General features: G+C 54.1%; 1 protein-coding gene across 1 annotated transcript; it reads right to left on the bottom strand.

Moving 5' to 3' along the window:
- Nucleotides 1-331: 331 nt before the first annotated feature.
- On the bottom strand, nucleotides 332-14,274 carry TNFRSF1A (TNF receptor superfamily member 1A). The gene is made up of 10 exons (XM_012455928.3): nucleotides 12,896-14,274; nucleotides 5,861-6,014; nucleotides 5,448-5,576; nucleotides 5,090-5,239; nucleotides 4,792-4,870; nucleotides 2,284-2,357; nucleotides 2,030-2,143; nucleotides 1,700-1,728; nucleotides 1,207-1,495; nucleotides 332-1,031 (listed from the first exon to the last, which is right to left on the bottom strand). Exons 1-10 carry the CDS (start codon nucleotides 12,932-12,934, stop codon nucleotides 721-723), a joined length of 1,368 nt encoding a protein of 455 aa, XP_012311351.1. The 5' UTR covers nucleotides 12,935-14,274; the 3' UTR covers nucleotides 332-720.
- Between the last annotated feature and the right edge of the window lie 669 nt (nucleotides 14,275-14,943).

The raw sequence follows: 14,943 nt of genomic DNA, 5'->3' as shown, positions 1-14,943 counted from the left end.
GATAAGGGAGGACAGAAAGAGAACCTGCTGCTCCTCTGTCAGTTGGCGTGGTGGTGGTGGGCTACTTGGCCCTAGTGCAGGTCTTTTCCCAGCTCACCCCTCAGGATCTGGGCCTCTGCCCCACCTCCCATCCAGACAGACCATTCTCTCCAAGAGCAGAGCTTTAATTTCCGAGATTTAGTGCATTTACAAAAGTCCACAGCTCCAACTGAAGGCCCCATTGTTCTGTGCTCACCCATCCCTTGGGACAGTTCATCCTGCTCTGTGCTTGTCTAGGCAGAGGGCACAGGAGCGCCAAGTTTCTATTAGTGTAACATGATTGCTTAAAAAAAAAAAAAAAAAAAAAGACTGCTTATTATGAAAAAGGCTCAGGGAGAAACCAGGGGTCACCGAGCAGTCTTGCTGGTGAGAACACCCAAAAGAGACATGAGGCATAGCGCCCCTCATCCCCGAAACTACCCACTCAGGCTCTTGGCACGCTCAGCCTCTCCCGGGCTATTGAGCCCGCGGCACACCTCTCTCCACGCACGCAGCGCACAGCGCTGACTGTCGGCGACGCTCAGACAGCTGAGAAAAGCTATGTACATCTAGAGGGTAGCACCAAGTAGGCGGCTGCCAGCTCCTGCCTGCTCCTCCAGCACCCCTCCTCTCCAGAAAAAAGGGGGGTCGGAAGGGGGTTTCGTAGCGACCGTCCTTCGAGCTGCCCACCGGGGCGCAGCCTCATCTGAGAAGATCAGGCGCGGGCGGGAGGGTGGTGGGGCCGCACAGCGCCTCCTCGATGTCCTCCAGGCAGCCCAGCAGGTCCATGTCGCGGAGCACGCGGCCCAGCAGCTCCAGCGTGGCCTCGCGCCGCGGCGTGCGCCGCCTCCAGGCCGCCAGCATGCTGTAGTGCGCTTCTCGCAGGCAGCGCCCGTTCTGCAGCTCCAGCCGCTCGATCTCGTGGTCGCTCAGCCCTAGGCGCCGCACGAACTCCTTCCAGCGCAGCGGGGGCACACCGTCCACCACAGCGTACAGCGTCGCGGGGTCGTCGGCTGCGGGGACGCGGGCTGGTGAGCCTCGGGTGGGTGGCAACCCCAGACCCCGCCCGCACCCCGCGCCCTCCGCCTTTTCCAGTCCTCTCTGGGAGCGCAGCCCGTGACCCTCCCACCTCTCCCCTACCAATCCCCCCATCCCCCACCTCCATCTTCAGCCGCAGGAGAAACTCACTGTCTACGCTCTGTGGCTTGGGAGCGCTGTCCTCCCACTTCTGAAGCGGGGTGGGGATGAGGGCAGAGGCGAGGGCTGGGGCCAGGATGGGGTCAGCACCCTGGTAAGGTGGTGCCACCTCTCTGTGAGGAGCCACGAAGTTGGGAGAGTCACCAGGGGCATAGATGGAGCTGGAGGTGAAGATGGAATTGGGCATGGGACTGAAGCCCAGGGTGGAGATGCAGTCTGGAGTGGGACTGAAGCTTGGGGTTGGGGCCAGGGGCTTAGAAGTATTTCCTTCAAGCTCCCCCTGAAAGAGAGAAGGCGGGACAGCATTAATGGGGGAGCAAAAACCAGCCCCCGCCCCTCCCCTCTTTATTCTGGATGGGGGGGTGGGACTTAGAGGGAATAAGGGGAGCCCCCAGGAGGTGAAGGATGTTTCCAGGGGAGCTGAATAGGCACTTATAAGGAACAGTCAGGGACATTTGGGAGTAGCTCCCTGATTTCATCTCACCTCTTTTTTAGGTGTTGATTTCCCACAAACTGAGAAAAAAGAAACAAAGCATCATAAATTTCACTTCCTCTCTCAGCCCTTGCGCCCTAGACTCAGCTGGCAGTGGGGAATTGTGGTGACATGCCTCAGGGCTTATGTGGCCCCAGGGACAAGAGAGCTACTGATGCAGCTCGACCTCTCCCCAGCCATCCAGGGCCACCTCCTGCCCAGAGTCCCCAGCGGTGTGAACTGAGAGGACACTCCTCACCTCCCTCCACACCTGTCCATCGCACCCACACACCTCCTCCCTCACCCCCCACCAGCTCCCTCTCCCTCCCAAAGCCCACTCACCAATGGAGTAGAGCTTGGGCTTCCACCGTTGATAACGATACATTAAACCGATGAAGAGGAGGGATAAAAGGCAAAGACCAAAGAAGATGACCAGGGGCAACAGCACAGCAGTGCCTGGAGACAAAGCAGGTGGCGGTCAGAGGAAGGGGCAGAGGGAGGCCACAGGGGTAGATGGATGGGTGGGATGGATGGACGTGTGGAGTAAGGAGAAAGAGAGGGCAGGTGAGCATGGGTACCGGGACACTTCTCCTCACCTGCGTCCTCAGGGCGCTTAACATTCTCAGTCGGGGGTAGGCACAACTTCGTGCAGCCCAGGTCTTTCTTACAGCTAAAAGAAGAGGTGGCACTGGTGAATAGAGGCTCTACCATTGGAGGAGCACAGAAAAACAACAACACGGACTGCTGGACATCCTTTCTTTACAAATATTTTTGCTGTCTTTTGATATAATTTGTTTTGGGAACTGATGCAGAAGAATGAAACACAGTTGATCACAAATCATTTAATTTTAGAATTGGCAGGGATCTCGAAAAGGCTGTGTAGAAAATGTGAAAAGCAGCCAGGGTCAGGGTGTAAATTCCAGTCCATTCCTTGGCTAGCAGCATGAATCTAGGCAAGCCAATAACCGCAAAGCCTCGGTTTCCTCATCACCACAGGGATCACCCCCATCTCAGGCTTGAGGATTAAGCAAAATCGTTATACCTGATTTAATAAGTGCTTGAGAAGGTAACTAGCTAGCTTGGGATTGCTTCATCACTGTTTTGTTGATGAGAATCCTTTGGCAAAGAGAGGTTAAAGGGCTTTTTCTGGCCGGGCGTGGTGGCTCACGCCTGTAATCCCAGCACTTTGGGAGGCCGAGGCGGGTGGATCACAAGGTCAAGAGATCAAGACCATCCTGGTCAACATGGTGAAACCCCATCTCTACTAAAAATACAAAAAAAATAGCTGGGCATGGTGGCGCATGCCTGTAATCCCAGCTACTCAGGAGGCTGAGGTAGGAGAATTGCCTGAACCCGGGAGGCGGAGGTTGCGGTGAGCCGAGATCGCGCCATTGCGCTCCAGCCTGGGTAACAAGAGTGAAACTCCGTCTCAAAAAAAAAAAAAAAAGGGCTTTTTCTTAAATGACACTGCTAATTACAATACCTGACTTCAGGGAGGGGGGTCAAACATGCATGTGAAAAATTTAAGATACATGTCGCTGGGGCAGCCAGAGAGCACCCTGTAGGACCAGCAGACCTTCCATATTGGGCGTTGTCACTGGACAGTGTGGAGCGATGAAAACTATATGGGGTGGTGCTGGAAGGAACTTGAGAGAGTGAGTTCCCAGCAGGAAGCTGAAAACAGGAAGAGGCACTTTAGCCCACCTCTCAAGCTCATGGTGAGAACCACATGGAATGGTATATAAAAGTGCTTTCAAGAAGAGATGAAGCCAGGTGCGGTGGCTCATGCCTGTAATCCCAGCACTTTGGGAGGCAGAGGTGGGTGGATCACCTGAGGTCCGGAGTTTGAGACCAGCCTGGTCAACATGGTGAAACCCTGTTTCTACTAAAAACACAAAAATTAGCTGGGCATGGTGGCGGGTGCCTATAATCCCAGGTACTCGGGAGGCTGAGGCAGAAGACTTGAACCTGGGAGGCAGAGGTTGAAGTGAGCCGAGATCGCGCCACTGCACTCCAGCCTGGGTGAAAGAGTGGGACTCCGTCTCAAAAAAAAAAAAAAAAAGATGAAGATTAATGGAAAATAAATAGCTTTGGGTCAGACATGTTGTAGGTTTTGTTTATTTTTGTTTTTGGTTCTCACAAATTCACCAAATGAATGTCATTATGTTTACTGTCAATATAAGAAAGGTAAGGCCCAGGCCAGACATGGTGGCTCATGCCTGTAATCCTAGCACTTTGGGAGGCCGAGGCAAAGGATCGCTTGAGCCCAGGAGTCCAAGACCAGTCTGGGCAACATAGTAGGACCCTGTCTCTACAAAAAATAAAAAATTAGCTCAGCATAGTGATGCGCGCCTGTAGTCTCAGCTACTCAGGAGACTGAGGCAAGAGGATGACTTGAGCCCTGGAGGTGGAGGCTGAGCCATGGTTGTACCACTGCACTCCAGCCTGGGTGACAGAGTGAAACCCTGTCTCAAAAAAGAAGAAAACAAAAGTCAGGCTCAGAGATGTTGAGAAACTTGCCCAAGGTCACACAGCCAGTGTCTATGCTGTGGTTCAAACTCTGAGAGCCCTCAGAGTTTATTCTTTGCAAGTGAGTGACAAGAACAGCCTCTGGAGAGCCAGGAATGAGGAGGCCTGGACAAAGTGACTAAGGAGGAAATACCATATTGCACCAAACCGAAGATGCCATCAAGAATAAAGGGTGCCTTTCTTTACATCACCACCCAGACACACACAAAGCTGCCAATGAAACCATGATGAATCATCAATTATAGGAAGATGCAGTCTGATTTCAGAGCTGTGAGAGTGTATGTCCTAGAATCAATGAACTATGGTAGATCCTATGGCCCAAGAATCTACATATCTGAGTTGGAAGGGCTACAAGTCCTTAGGGCATGATCTTCTATCCTCAAATACTTCTTAAGAGTTGAAGAGCAAGGGGAAGGACTGTCTGGTGTCTTAACGAAGTGTCTCCCACTCAGCCAGTAGGAGCTTGAGCACTCTGGGGCATCCTGGCATCCGCTGCCCTGCTAGTGGCTCCCCCCACAGTCACCATCCCAACCCATGCTACCATCCAGTGCCCAGCAGCTCACAGAGATACTCACTTACTACAGGAGACACACTTGTTTTCACTTAGAAAGAACCCTGCATGGCAGTTGCACACGGTGTTCTGTCTCTCCTGGCCTGTGGGGAGAAGTGCCGCACAGCTAAAGGAGGAGCGCCTTGCACCCCCACTCCACAGGACGGAGGAAGTGATGAGGGACAGGGTGGGGGCAGCCGAGAGGAGCTGGTTGTCAGACCCACAGACTACGGGAGGGGGAAGAAAAGGAAGTGCCGTGGCATGGGGAAGGGGCCAGCCCCTGGGGTGGGGAGAGGGCTTGGGATCGGGAGAGCTGCACTCACAGAGGATATGTATGGTGCCATTGAGGCAGAGGCTGCAGTTGACACACTGGAAAAAGTTTTCATTAAAATAATGCCGGTACTGGTTCTTCCCACAGCCACACTCGGTGTCCCGGTCCACTGTGCAAGGAGAGATCTCCACCTGGCCCACTTCTGGTGCGGGGAGGAGATGGGGTGTGAGTCCTGCATCCCCGTCCCTGCATCCCCTTCCTGACATGCCCCTATGTGTGTGTCTGTCTCTTAACACACACTCACACCCAGCAGTGTCCCACCAACACACATGCCCACACCCACCTGCCCGCACACAGGCAGGCACACAGCGCTCAAGCCCTGCCTGACTCTCCAGCCTGTGCACACTCACCCTCTCGGCATTTGGAGCAGCTAAGGCAGTGTCTGAGGTGGTTCTCTGAAGCGGTGAAAGAGCCGCTCTCACACTCCCTGCAGTCCGTGTCCTGCCCCGGGCCTGGACAGTCGTTGTACAAGTAGGTTCCTGTGAACGGGGCAGCAGAGTTAGGCTGCGGGTGAGAGCTCAGGGAAGGAGCCCCATGCTGGGGATGACAGCAGAACCCTTCCTGCTGGGAACTCACTCTCTCAAGTTCCTTCCAGCACCACCCCATATAGTTCTCATCGCTCCACCCTGAAGTCTCTAGGAGAGGAGGGAGGGAGAAAATCCCAGCCCAGGAGAGGAAGCAAAGTTAGGGAAGAACAGCTGAAAGAAGCAGAAGCAGCAGCGCCCCAGACCTGAGGACGTTCACCATTTCCACTTTCTCCTACCTTTGTGGCACTTGGTACAGCAAACAGAATTATTTTGAGGGTGGATATATTTTCCTTGGGGACACGCACTATCTCTCTTCTCCTTGTCCCCGAGGTGAGGGACCAGTCCGATAACCCCTGAGGGGTATATTCCCACCAACAGCACCAGGAGCACCTGGGGAAGAATCAGACAGAGAAGTCACCATCAAGAGAGGGAGGAAGGGAAGCTTGGGGCAGTGGATCTAAAACCTCCCAGCTAAAGTCCTTCCTCCATGAAACATTCTCCCCAGGCCACCCCACCCACAAAGTTGAGAGTTCTTCCTGGAAACTTAGACAGTTGGGACACATAATCCGATGCTTCATTGTTCTCTGGTTCTCCTGTGTGTTCATTTTTGTTCCCTCAACTCGAAGCTAGTAGGCCTCAGAGCTAAGCTGTATTTTTTTATTTTATTTATTTATTTTTTTTGAGACAGGATCTTGTTCTGTTGCTCAGGCTGGAGTGCAGTGATGCAATCACTGCAGCCTCCACTACCCACACTCAAGCGGTCCTCCCACCTTAGCCTCCAGAGTAGCTGGGACTACAGGCATGCACCACCATGCCCAGCTAATTTTTTTTTTATTTTTAGTAGAGTCAAAGTCTTGTTATGTTGCTCAGGCTGGTCTCAAAATCCTGGGCTCAGGTGATCCTCCCACCTTGGCCTCCCACAGTGCTAGGATTACAGCACTGTATTTCATCCTCACTGTGAAATCCCCGACAGCTGCTAACAGTGCTGGACACGGGGCAGATGCTGAAAGGATGTGTTTTTGATTGGGAATTGGCAGGTTACTTCAGGGCTTGTTGGCCCTTTCTTCCAACAAGCAGCCCTGAAGATTGGGGCAGTGTTTCTACACCTGGGTGCTGGGTTCACAGTGGGATCGCTTTGTGAACATTCACAGAGGTAAACAGTGAGGATCTGTGTGCATCCCGGGAGTATGTCACACCATGAAAACCTTTCCGAAAAGTCAGCTGCTGGTGGGGGCAAGCGATGTTCCTGTGAGCACCACTCCTGGGGAGTGGGCAGAAGCAGAAGGAAGTTTATTTACCCGTTCCTATCAAACCTTATTTGGCCTCCTGCCCTCACATTCCCTGGTCCATCCCCTCCACCTCATAATCTACACAAACACCCAGGGTTGGCAAGGACAAATGGGGAGGGGAGTAAAAGGGAAAGGTTGTGGGTCCTGGATGGGTGGATGGGAGATGAAGTTGAGATGGGGGCAGGAGTGGGCAAAGGTGTACAGGTCACAGACAAATACTGCTGGCCAAGGCTGGTGACCCAGCTTGGATGAGGGTCAGGTCAGAGCTGAGGGCGTGCTGGGGGGTCCCCTGCACACCATGGTGTTCTGGAAGGTATGCTTTACAGCCTCAGGCCAACCCCGCAGCAGCTAAACGGCTTGCCCTGTTCTGGCATCAGTGCCAGGAAAGCAAAGCCAGGAGTGAATATTTAGCTCCAGCCTGGGACTTTGATCTCTGCCAGTTTCATTTCTGGTTTTCCCTGGGCTTCGATTTTTTTTTCTCTGCTATAAGAGTCAATTTATGTAAAGATAAGAGGGTGTCCTCAACGTCTGTTAAACACTGGGGAGCAACGGACTCACCAGGCAACAGAAACCCCAGGCCAGGGAAGGAGGCCCAGGCAGCCCACAGCTGCCCAGCCTCTCCAGCTCCACATTTCCGAGTAGGAGGCCAGTCACGCCCTGAGTCAGCCACTGGGAGACGCTGCAGCTGCAGCTGCGCAGGCCCGGAAGCCCAAGCCTCAGCCGCAAACATGTGAAGCCAAACAGAACAAACACAGCAGAGCCCCAGCCCTGGCCGGCGGAGGTGTGCGCACCCGCTCAGAGGACAGCAACCTTTCCCAGCCCACGCCAGCCAACACCGTGCCACCTCCCGTGAAATAGGCCTGGGGCGTCCAGGGCAACAGGAAGGGCTTGGGGTGGTGATGGGAAGAAGTTCCCAATCCTGAAAGTGTGGTTCCTTTCCCCGAAGAAGACATTGGGGCATCTAAGGTCACTGGCACTTTGGACCCCATCCAGGGAGCTTGAGGCAGAGTCAACAGGCAGAGACAGAGTCAGGATGAAGAACTGGGGGATGCAAGACCCAGACAGCCTTGAAGGAAGCTTTACAGGGACCTCTGGCCAGTGGGGGATGAGCCTCCCTGGAAGGAGGGAGAGAGGGAGAGAGGCTTTCTCAGGTCACGTGTTCCCTTTTCTTTCCAGTACTCTGGGGGTTAAGTCAGATCCGGGAAAGGGAAATCTTTTCCCAGCAACTCCGCCCAGTGACTCAGGCCAGAGGGAGGGAGATCTAGGGAGGGGGAGAGGGAACTAGCAGCTTCCCCAGCTCCTCAGGGTCGTGAGTCAGCAGAAAGGCAGAAGGCACCAGCCTGCGCGTGGGACTCCATCAATCCCTTCTTCCTATGACCCAGTCCCTCCTTCCCATCCCCACTCAACCCCCTTTCAACCCCTCTCCATTCAAAGAGCCAGGCCACAGACCCCTGTCCCACTTGGCCCACTTGTTCCGGGAAATGCCTCCCTCTCCCCGTTCCATCCCAAAGGGAAGTCTCCCTTGACCCTGGCTTCCACCCATCAGGTCAGTGCCCTCCCCTCCCTGAGGACCACTTGGCTCCTCCTTGCCCCTCAGTATCCTTGAACTGAGGCCCCGCCCCACTCTTCTACCAGTTCAACAAGTCTCCAACAGCTAAACCCATTCAATGAGCTCTCACTCCAGCCCCCGACTTTCCCCAGTCCCAGTAGGAAGCAGGCCAAGGCTGCCCTCCCACCCTGGGTTCACCGCATTCCCACAGCTGGGCTGGCTCTGGCCAGTTGTGCTGGGTTTGGGGGCCTCCCTGGGGTCCCCAGACAATCCCTAGGAAATAAGCCCAGTTCTGAGTGTCCACAGCCCCTCCCCGAGCCCACTGGCAGCACAGGAAAGGCTCCAGAGCCCTGAGCACCCACTTCCAGGAATAAGGGAGCAGGCAAGAAGTGATGCCAGATGGAAGAACTGGTCCTGCTTCCCAGGCATCCCCTGGCCCCCAGAATGCTCCAGGTCAGCCCTCCCTGACCCCTAGAAGCCAGGGCCCTCAGACTCCCCCCATGTGGGCACTACTGCTGGCACTATCTGGCCCAGTGAGCCCAGTCCTCAGCAGTTGCATAAGTGAAGCAAAACAGAGGGAATAGGAGGTGAGCTCTGCAGGCCCAGACTCCAGCCTAGAGCAGGGGAAGGGCAGGAAGCTGGGGTGCCTGTGGAGAGACAGTTGAGGGGGTGGCCCAACACCCCACCAACTCCCCCGCAGTTTCCGCCAGTGGAGGCTTTAAAGTGTGACTTCCTGTGCTGGGGCTGCAGAGTGGGGAGGCGAAGCTGAGATCTACCTTGTGGTCTGACCCTGATCCAGCCACCCTGCAGGGACTCGATTAGTCTTCCTTTCCCCTGCATTCACATGTCTGTTCATTTAATGTCAAGATCTCGGGGGAGGTCCTGGCAGCTTCTCCTCCAAGGGCCAAGTTGAGATCCCATCTCCCTTCCATGAAGCCTCCATTGATGATGTCTGTTTCCTCCACCCCAGCTTCTTAGACCCTCAGCCCCTGTGAATTTGAATCATATGAACTGACCCTATCTACTTTTGGCTCTTATCATAATACGGTTATGTTGGGTGACAGATATGATCTCCCCAAAGTGACCACGAACCTTGTAAGATGAGAGATCAAAGAGGGTCTTGGTCAGAAAGTATCTTATCCTCCCCTGGTGTCCTCTCGGCTCCCAGAACCAGGCCTCCAGACCGGGAGCAGATAAATGTGGACCAACTGATCCATCTAATGGATCTGGTGGAAGCCAGTGATCCCCAAAGAGGGAGGTGAGGAGACAGCACCCTGGTAGGAATATATTTATCTCCAGGGGAGAGTTTTCATACCATCCCTCACCTCCCCACACACAAGCACACACACGCATATTGAAGAGTCTGGTGTGCTCCTCTCCTCTTGAGAAGCACTGATGAGTGAATACAGTGCGTCTGAATGATACAAAGGCAGAAGGAACTTTGAGCACCTCTGCTCTAGCTTAGTAGGTACAGACTTCCACGTGACCATTCCCCTGACTCTTAACATGCCCCAGATGGAATTCATCCATCTCCTCACCTAGACAAATGTCACACCATCGACTTCCCGGACAAACGCTGAGACCTTGCCACGCTCTCTCCCCAGGTCCCTGTCCCTATCCTTGCTGCCATCCTATGTGTCAGTTCATCTTGCCAGGCCTCCCTCTGTGACTTCATCCTCTCCGCATTCCTGGGTTGCCTCACACCTGGGTTATGGAAGCTGTCTCCCAGCCTCTCTCCTGCTCCCATTCACCCTACACACTTCCTTATCTGTGTTCAGGCTTTTTTTATTTGAGATGGAATCTCACTCTGTCACCCACGCTGAAATGCAGTGGCTTGATCTCGGCTCACTGCAACCTTTGCTGCCCTGGTTCAAGTGATTCTCCTACCTCAGTCATCTGAGTAGCTGGGATTACAGGTTCCTGCCACTATGCCCGGCTCATTTTTGTATTTTTAGTAGAGATGGGGTTTCACCATCTTGGCCAGGCTGTTCTTGAACTCCTGACCTCGTGATCTACCCACCTCAGCCTCCCAAAGTGCTGGGATTATAGGCGTGAGCCATCATGCCCAGCCAGTGGGCACCAGTACTTTCAGGCTTTAACTTGCACGCACAAGTGTGTGAACTGCTCTCCATCTCCAGGACCTGGCTCCAAACACCATTTCCATGGTCGTGGACATGATCCGAATGAGCACTTCCAGAGATGCCTCGCTTCTTTTTTGACATTCTTTTTTTTTTTTTTAAACAGGGTCTCACTCTGTCACCCAGGGTGAAGTGCAATGGCACAATCACAGCTCACTGCAACCTCCACCACCAGGATGGAATGCAGTGGTGTGTTCAGGGCTCACTACAACCTCCACCTCCTGGGCCCAAGCGATCCTCCCAGCTCAGTCTCCCGAGTAGCTGGGACGACAAGCATGCCCCCCATGCCCTGCCCATCTTTGTATCTTTTGTAGAGATGGGGTTTTGCTGTGTTGTCCAGGTTGTTCCCAAACTCCTGGACTCAAACAATCCATATGCCTCGGCCTCCTGAAGTGCTGGAATTACAGGCATGAGCCACGGCACCTGTCTGAGATGCCTCACTTCTAATCACAGTTCAGGCACAGCGTGTCCCCTGGGGACATGAGCCCACCTGGGCTGAAGCACCCCGGGCCCCAGGCACTTCCCTTTACCTGTTCAGGCTACCTTTACCCTCTGTTTTCCAGACAGGCAGCCACCCAGTAATTACTACTAATCAGAGCAATATACAAACTTTATTTAATGTCAAGATCTTGGGGTTTATTGAGTGCTTTCTATTTGCTACAGCCTATTCCCCTGAGGGACTGTCAAAGCTATAAGCAGGGATTTTGTTCTCTGCTGTAATCCCAGCACCTATCACGGTGTCTAGCCCAGAGCACTCACTTAATAAATCAAAGGAACACTTAACATGTATCAGTCTAGTCAATTTTCAAAACAGTATGAGGTCATGACTATGACACCCATTTTGGAGATAAAGAAACGAAAGCATGGAAGGTTAGGTTATAAAACCTGCTCTTGCTCATGCCGCTGGTACGTGAGAGAGCCAGGGCCACCCCAAACAGAAAACAGAAGCAGGATGTCAGGGCAGCTGTCTGGTGGGGAGACCCTGGGGGAAGGACAGCGGGAAGAAGGGAAGACGGGGTGAAACTAAGGAGGCAGGAGGAGGGAGAAGAAGAGTCAGACCCTGACGGAGACGTGCTGCTTGGGGACCTGGGGCTGGAAATGTGGGACCAGAGCGGAGCAGAGAGGCGGTGCAAGGAGACTAGAGAGAAAGGATTTCAAAAAAGAGGCTCTTGGAAGTCTGAGGAGAGCGTGGGGAGATTGTTGGAAAGAAAGGAATGGTGGGAGAGGAAGAGAATAAGAGAGAGGAGGTAGGCACAGCTTTCGGAGGCCGGGCAGGGCAAGGCCACAACAGGACAGAGAAAATCGGCCCGATTTGATGGGCCCAGAGCGACTGAACGGGATGATTCCCTGACCAAGACATGGAGAATGATCAAGGATACACTGAAACAAGGCCGAGGTCAGAGAAAGGGACATTTTCCAGTGACGAAACAACTTTCTACCCACTTCCCCAAACTGAACTGTAGAGTCAGAAACCAAGGGATTGTTGTTTAGGTCTGTGGGAAGCGGGGTGGGGGAGGGGAGGCTGGAGGACAGGCCCAAGGACACTTTCCAGGTGGGGGTAGTGCTAGCTCCCTGGGAAGAGTCAGTCCCACAGCAGCCACCTGCCTACCAGCAGGCAGAAGGGTAAGGAATGTCCCCAGGTGAGAGGCCAGGACACTGGGGCGCTGTCCACTGGGTTGCCCTGCCCCATCCAGTGTCCCAGCCCATTCTCAAATACCTTCCCCAACGAGCATCCCAAACCCACCACACCAACACGTCGCTCCTGGACTCACTCTCCCCACTTCCCTAGCCGCCTTACTCCTGCCCTACGGGCGGTGCTGGGCCAGGCTCCACAGACAACCTGGCCTCCCCACAGCCCGACACACTCCAGGCCAGCCAGCTAACCAGAGGGACAGAATTCAGAACCGTCTGGGCTCCCGGAGCACTAACCTTCCTACTCCCACTCCTTTCCTTTCCCCGCCAAATCTGCCCCACCCTGGACCTATCACCTGCCCCCATTCCCGCGGCTCCAGCAAACTCCGGCAAACTCCCACGCTGTCAGGGGCCAGGGCTTCCTTTTACTCTCTCTCTGTTGAACTTCTCCAGTTCCCCTGCCTCAGCGCAGCCCCTACTCCAAGAGTCGGATGAATGGGAAACCCCACACTGGCAGCGGCTGACGTTAGGACCTGCCGGCCTGAGGCTGGCGCCAGAGCCAGGCCGGGGCAGGAGAGGCTCAGCCCCCTCCCGGATAGTGCCCACGCCGGCCGGGCAGGGCCTCGCCCACCAGCCCACTCTTCCCTTTCTCCCTGGTCTCACCAGTGGCAGCAGCAGGTCAGGCACGATGGGGAGGCCCATGCCAGACACCTATGGCCTCTCACTCCCCCATTTGGGCTCAGGGCAGTGTGGCGGTGGCAGCGCAGGAGGCTTCCCGAGTCTCGTCTCGGTCTGTCCAGGACGTCACAAGTGTCTTGGGATGACAGTTGAGGGTTGAGACTCGGGCATAGAGACCACGGGTCGGTCCCAGTGATCTTGAACCCCAAAGGCTAGAACTGGAGCCCGGGTGCAGAGAATTCTGAGAAAATTAAAGCAGAGAGGAGGGGAGAGGAGGTGGGAGGGGAACAATGAGGCAGAGTGAGGCGGTGTTGCAACAGCGCACCAGGAAGAGCTGGAGGAGGAGGCGGGAGGCGGGTTAACTCTTTGTAAGCCCCAGTCACGAGCACGGGAGTCCCAGATCCGGCTGCCTTTCACCCTGAACCCACCAATCTGACCACTCCCAACCAAACACCAGGGTACAATAAGCGCCTTCCTCCATCACCAGCCTTTCTCAAATGGAACACAGCAGTGAAGAGACCTAGAGCTTGGGAGTCAGAGTCACTGGGTTCCAGTTCAGAATGCTTAGCTTCTTAGCTGGGTGGTCTTGGTCACATAACTGAACCTCTCTGGGTGTGTTTTCCAATTCAGAGTGGAGATAACCTGTCTCCTGGGGTTCCTGTAAGGACTTGTTCAGACAGGAGAGATACAGATAAGTATCTGACACATCGTAAGTACTCCACGTCCCTTGCTGGCACTCGCTTTATTTACTCGAGTTCTTCGCTAGCCTCCACGCCTCTTTCTTTCTTGGGAATTTACTTGTCCAATCCAAACCTCAAAGTAAGTCTTAACCCTCGTTTTCTGTCCTGACTGGGTCCCTGCCACTACTTACCCCAGGTCTCATCCAGTCTCTGCCTGGCCAGGTCCCCCGTGCCCCACTGCCCCACTGCTGATCCTGGCTCTGCCACCAATCATGGGGCATCAGGCAACTCCTGTCCTCAGCCTCTGCTGGTTCCTCATTTATTAAATAGTGGTAACAATGCCTGCCCCCTACATGTGGAAAGTGATGCCGTGGGGATCAATGAGACACACGAAGCTGCTGTGGAAATAAAGGTATTTCCATCAGGTGTTCCTCATATATTCCCAAGGCCCTTTTCCAAAATATTCTAATACATCAATTATAAGTGACCCTAGAGATCATCTACTCCAACCCCATAGGTTTTTTTCATTTCTTCGTTTGCTTGTTTTTCATTTTTGTTTTTGTTTTGAGGATACACCCTGTTTCCCAGGCTGGAGTGCAATGGTACCATCACAGCTCACTGCAGCCTCAACCTCCTGGGCTCAAGTAATCCTCCCACTTCAGCCTCCCAAGTAGCTGGGACTATAGGTGTCCACCACGAGGCCTGGCTAATTTTTGTATTTTTTGTAGAGACGGGGTTTCACCCTGTTTCACAGGCTGGTCTTGAACTCCTGGGCCCAAGAGATCTGCCCACCTCAGCTTCCTAAAGTGCTAGGATTACAGGTGTGAGCCATTGTGTCCGGCCAACCTCCCGGTTTTATAGAGAAGAAAACTGAGGTCCAGAGACCCAGTGTGCCAGGAGGCAGAGCCAGTAGAGAACACCAGACTCCTGACTCCCGGTCCAAGGGCCCCTTTGGCTAATGAGAGACACACTGCCACTTTTTCTGTCACTTTGAGTCAGACCCCACATCCTGACTCTGGGTACTTTATGCCATCCCCACTGATGCAGATATCTCCCAAAAGAATCCTACAACAAAGATACAACATTTATGCAACTATCTTCTGGGTACAGTGACCTTCCCTACACCCAGCCCCATCCAAGGGCCTGCAGCAGCTGAGGCTGCTAGAAATGAAGGGAGTCAGAGAAGAGGGAGGTCCTAGAGCTTCGGAACTTGAAATCAGAGCTCCTCACCCCTTCTCCCTCTGAGATGACTTCCCAGCCCCAAGACCACCCTCCCTGGCTCTTCCTGGCCTCCCCTCTGTGATCTGTAGATGAGAATGGCGCTTTGGTGTCCCGCACTGCGAGGGGAGCTGA

The sequence above is a fragment of the Aotus nancymaae genome, unplaced genomic scaffold, assembly GCF_030222135.1.
Source record: "Aotus nancymaae isolate 86718 unplaced genomic scaffold, 86718_ANA_hifiasm-v0.15.2.pri h1tg000016l, whole genome shotgun sequence".
In the NCBI taxonomy this organism is placed as follows: domain Eukaryota; kingdom Metazoa; phylum Chordata; class Mammalia; order Primates; family Aotidae; genus Aotus; species Aotus nancymaae.
Note: the sequence above shows the minus strand (reverse complement) of the source record. Positions and strands in the feature narration are given on the sequence as shown.

Excerpts from the sequence above, each read along its gene's own strand:
- TNFRSF1A (XM_012455928.3), bottom strand. The coding sequence starts at position 12,934 with ATGGGCCTCCCCATCGTGCCTGACCTGCTGCTGCCACTG. Across the intron at positions 6,015-12,895 it reads CTGACCTGCTGCTGCCACTG|GTGCTCCTGGTGCTGTTGGT; the intron begins GTGAGACCAGGG and ends ATTCTTCCCCAG. Across the intron at positions 2,358-4,791 it reads AAGTGTGTCTCCTGTAGTAA|CTGTAAGAAAGACCTGGGCT; the intron begins GTGAGTATCTCT and ends CTCTTCTTTTAG.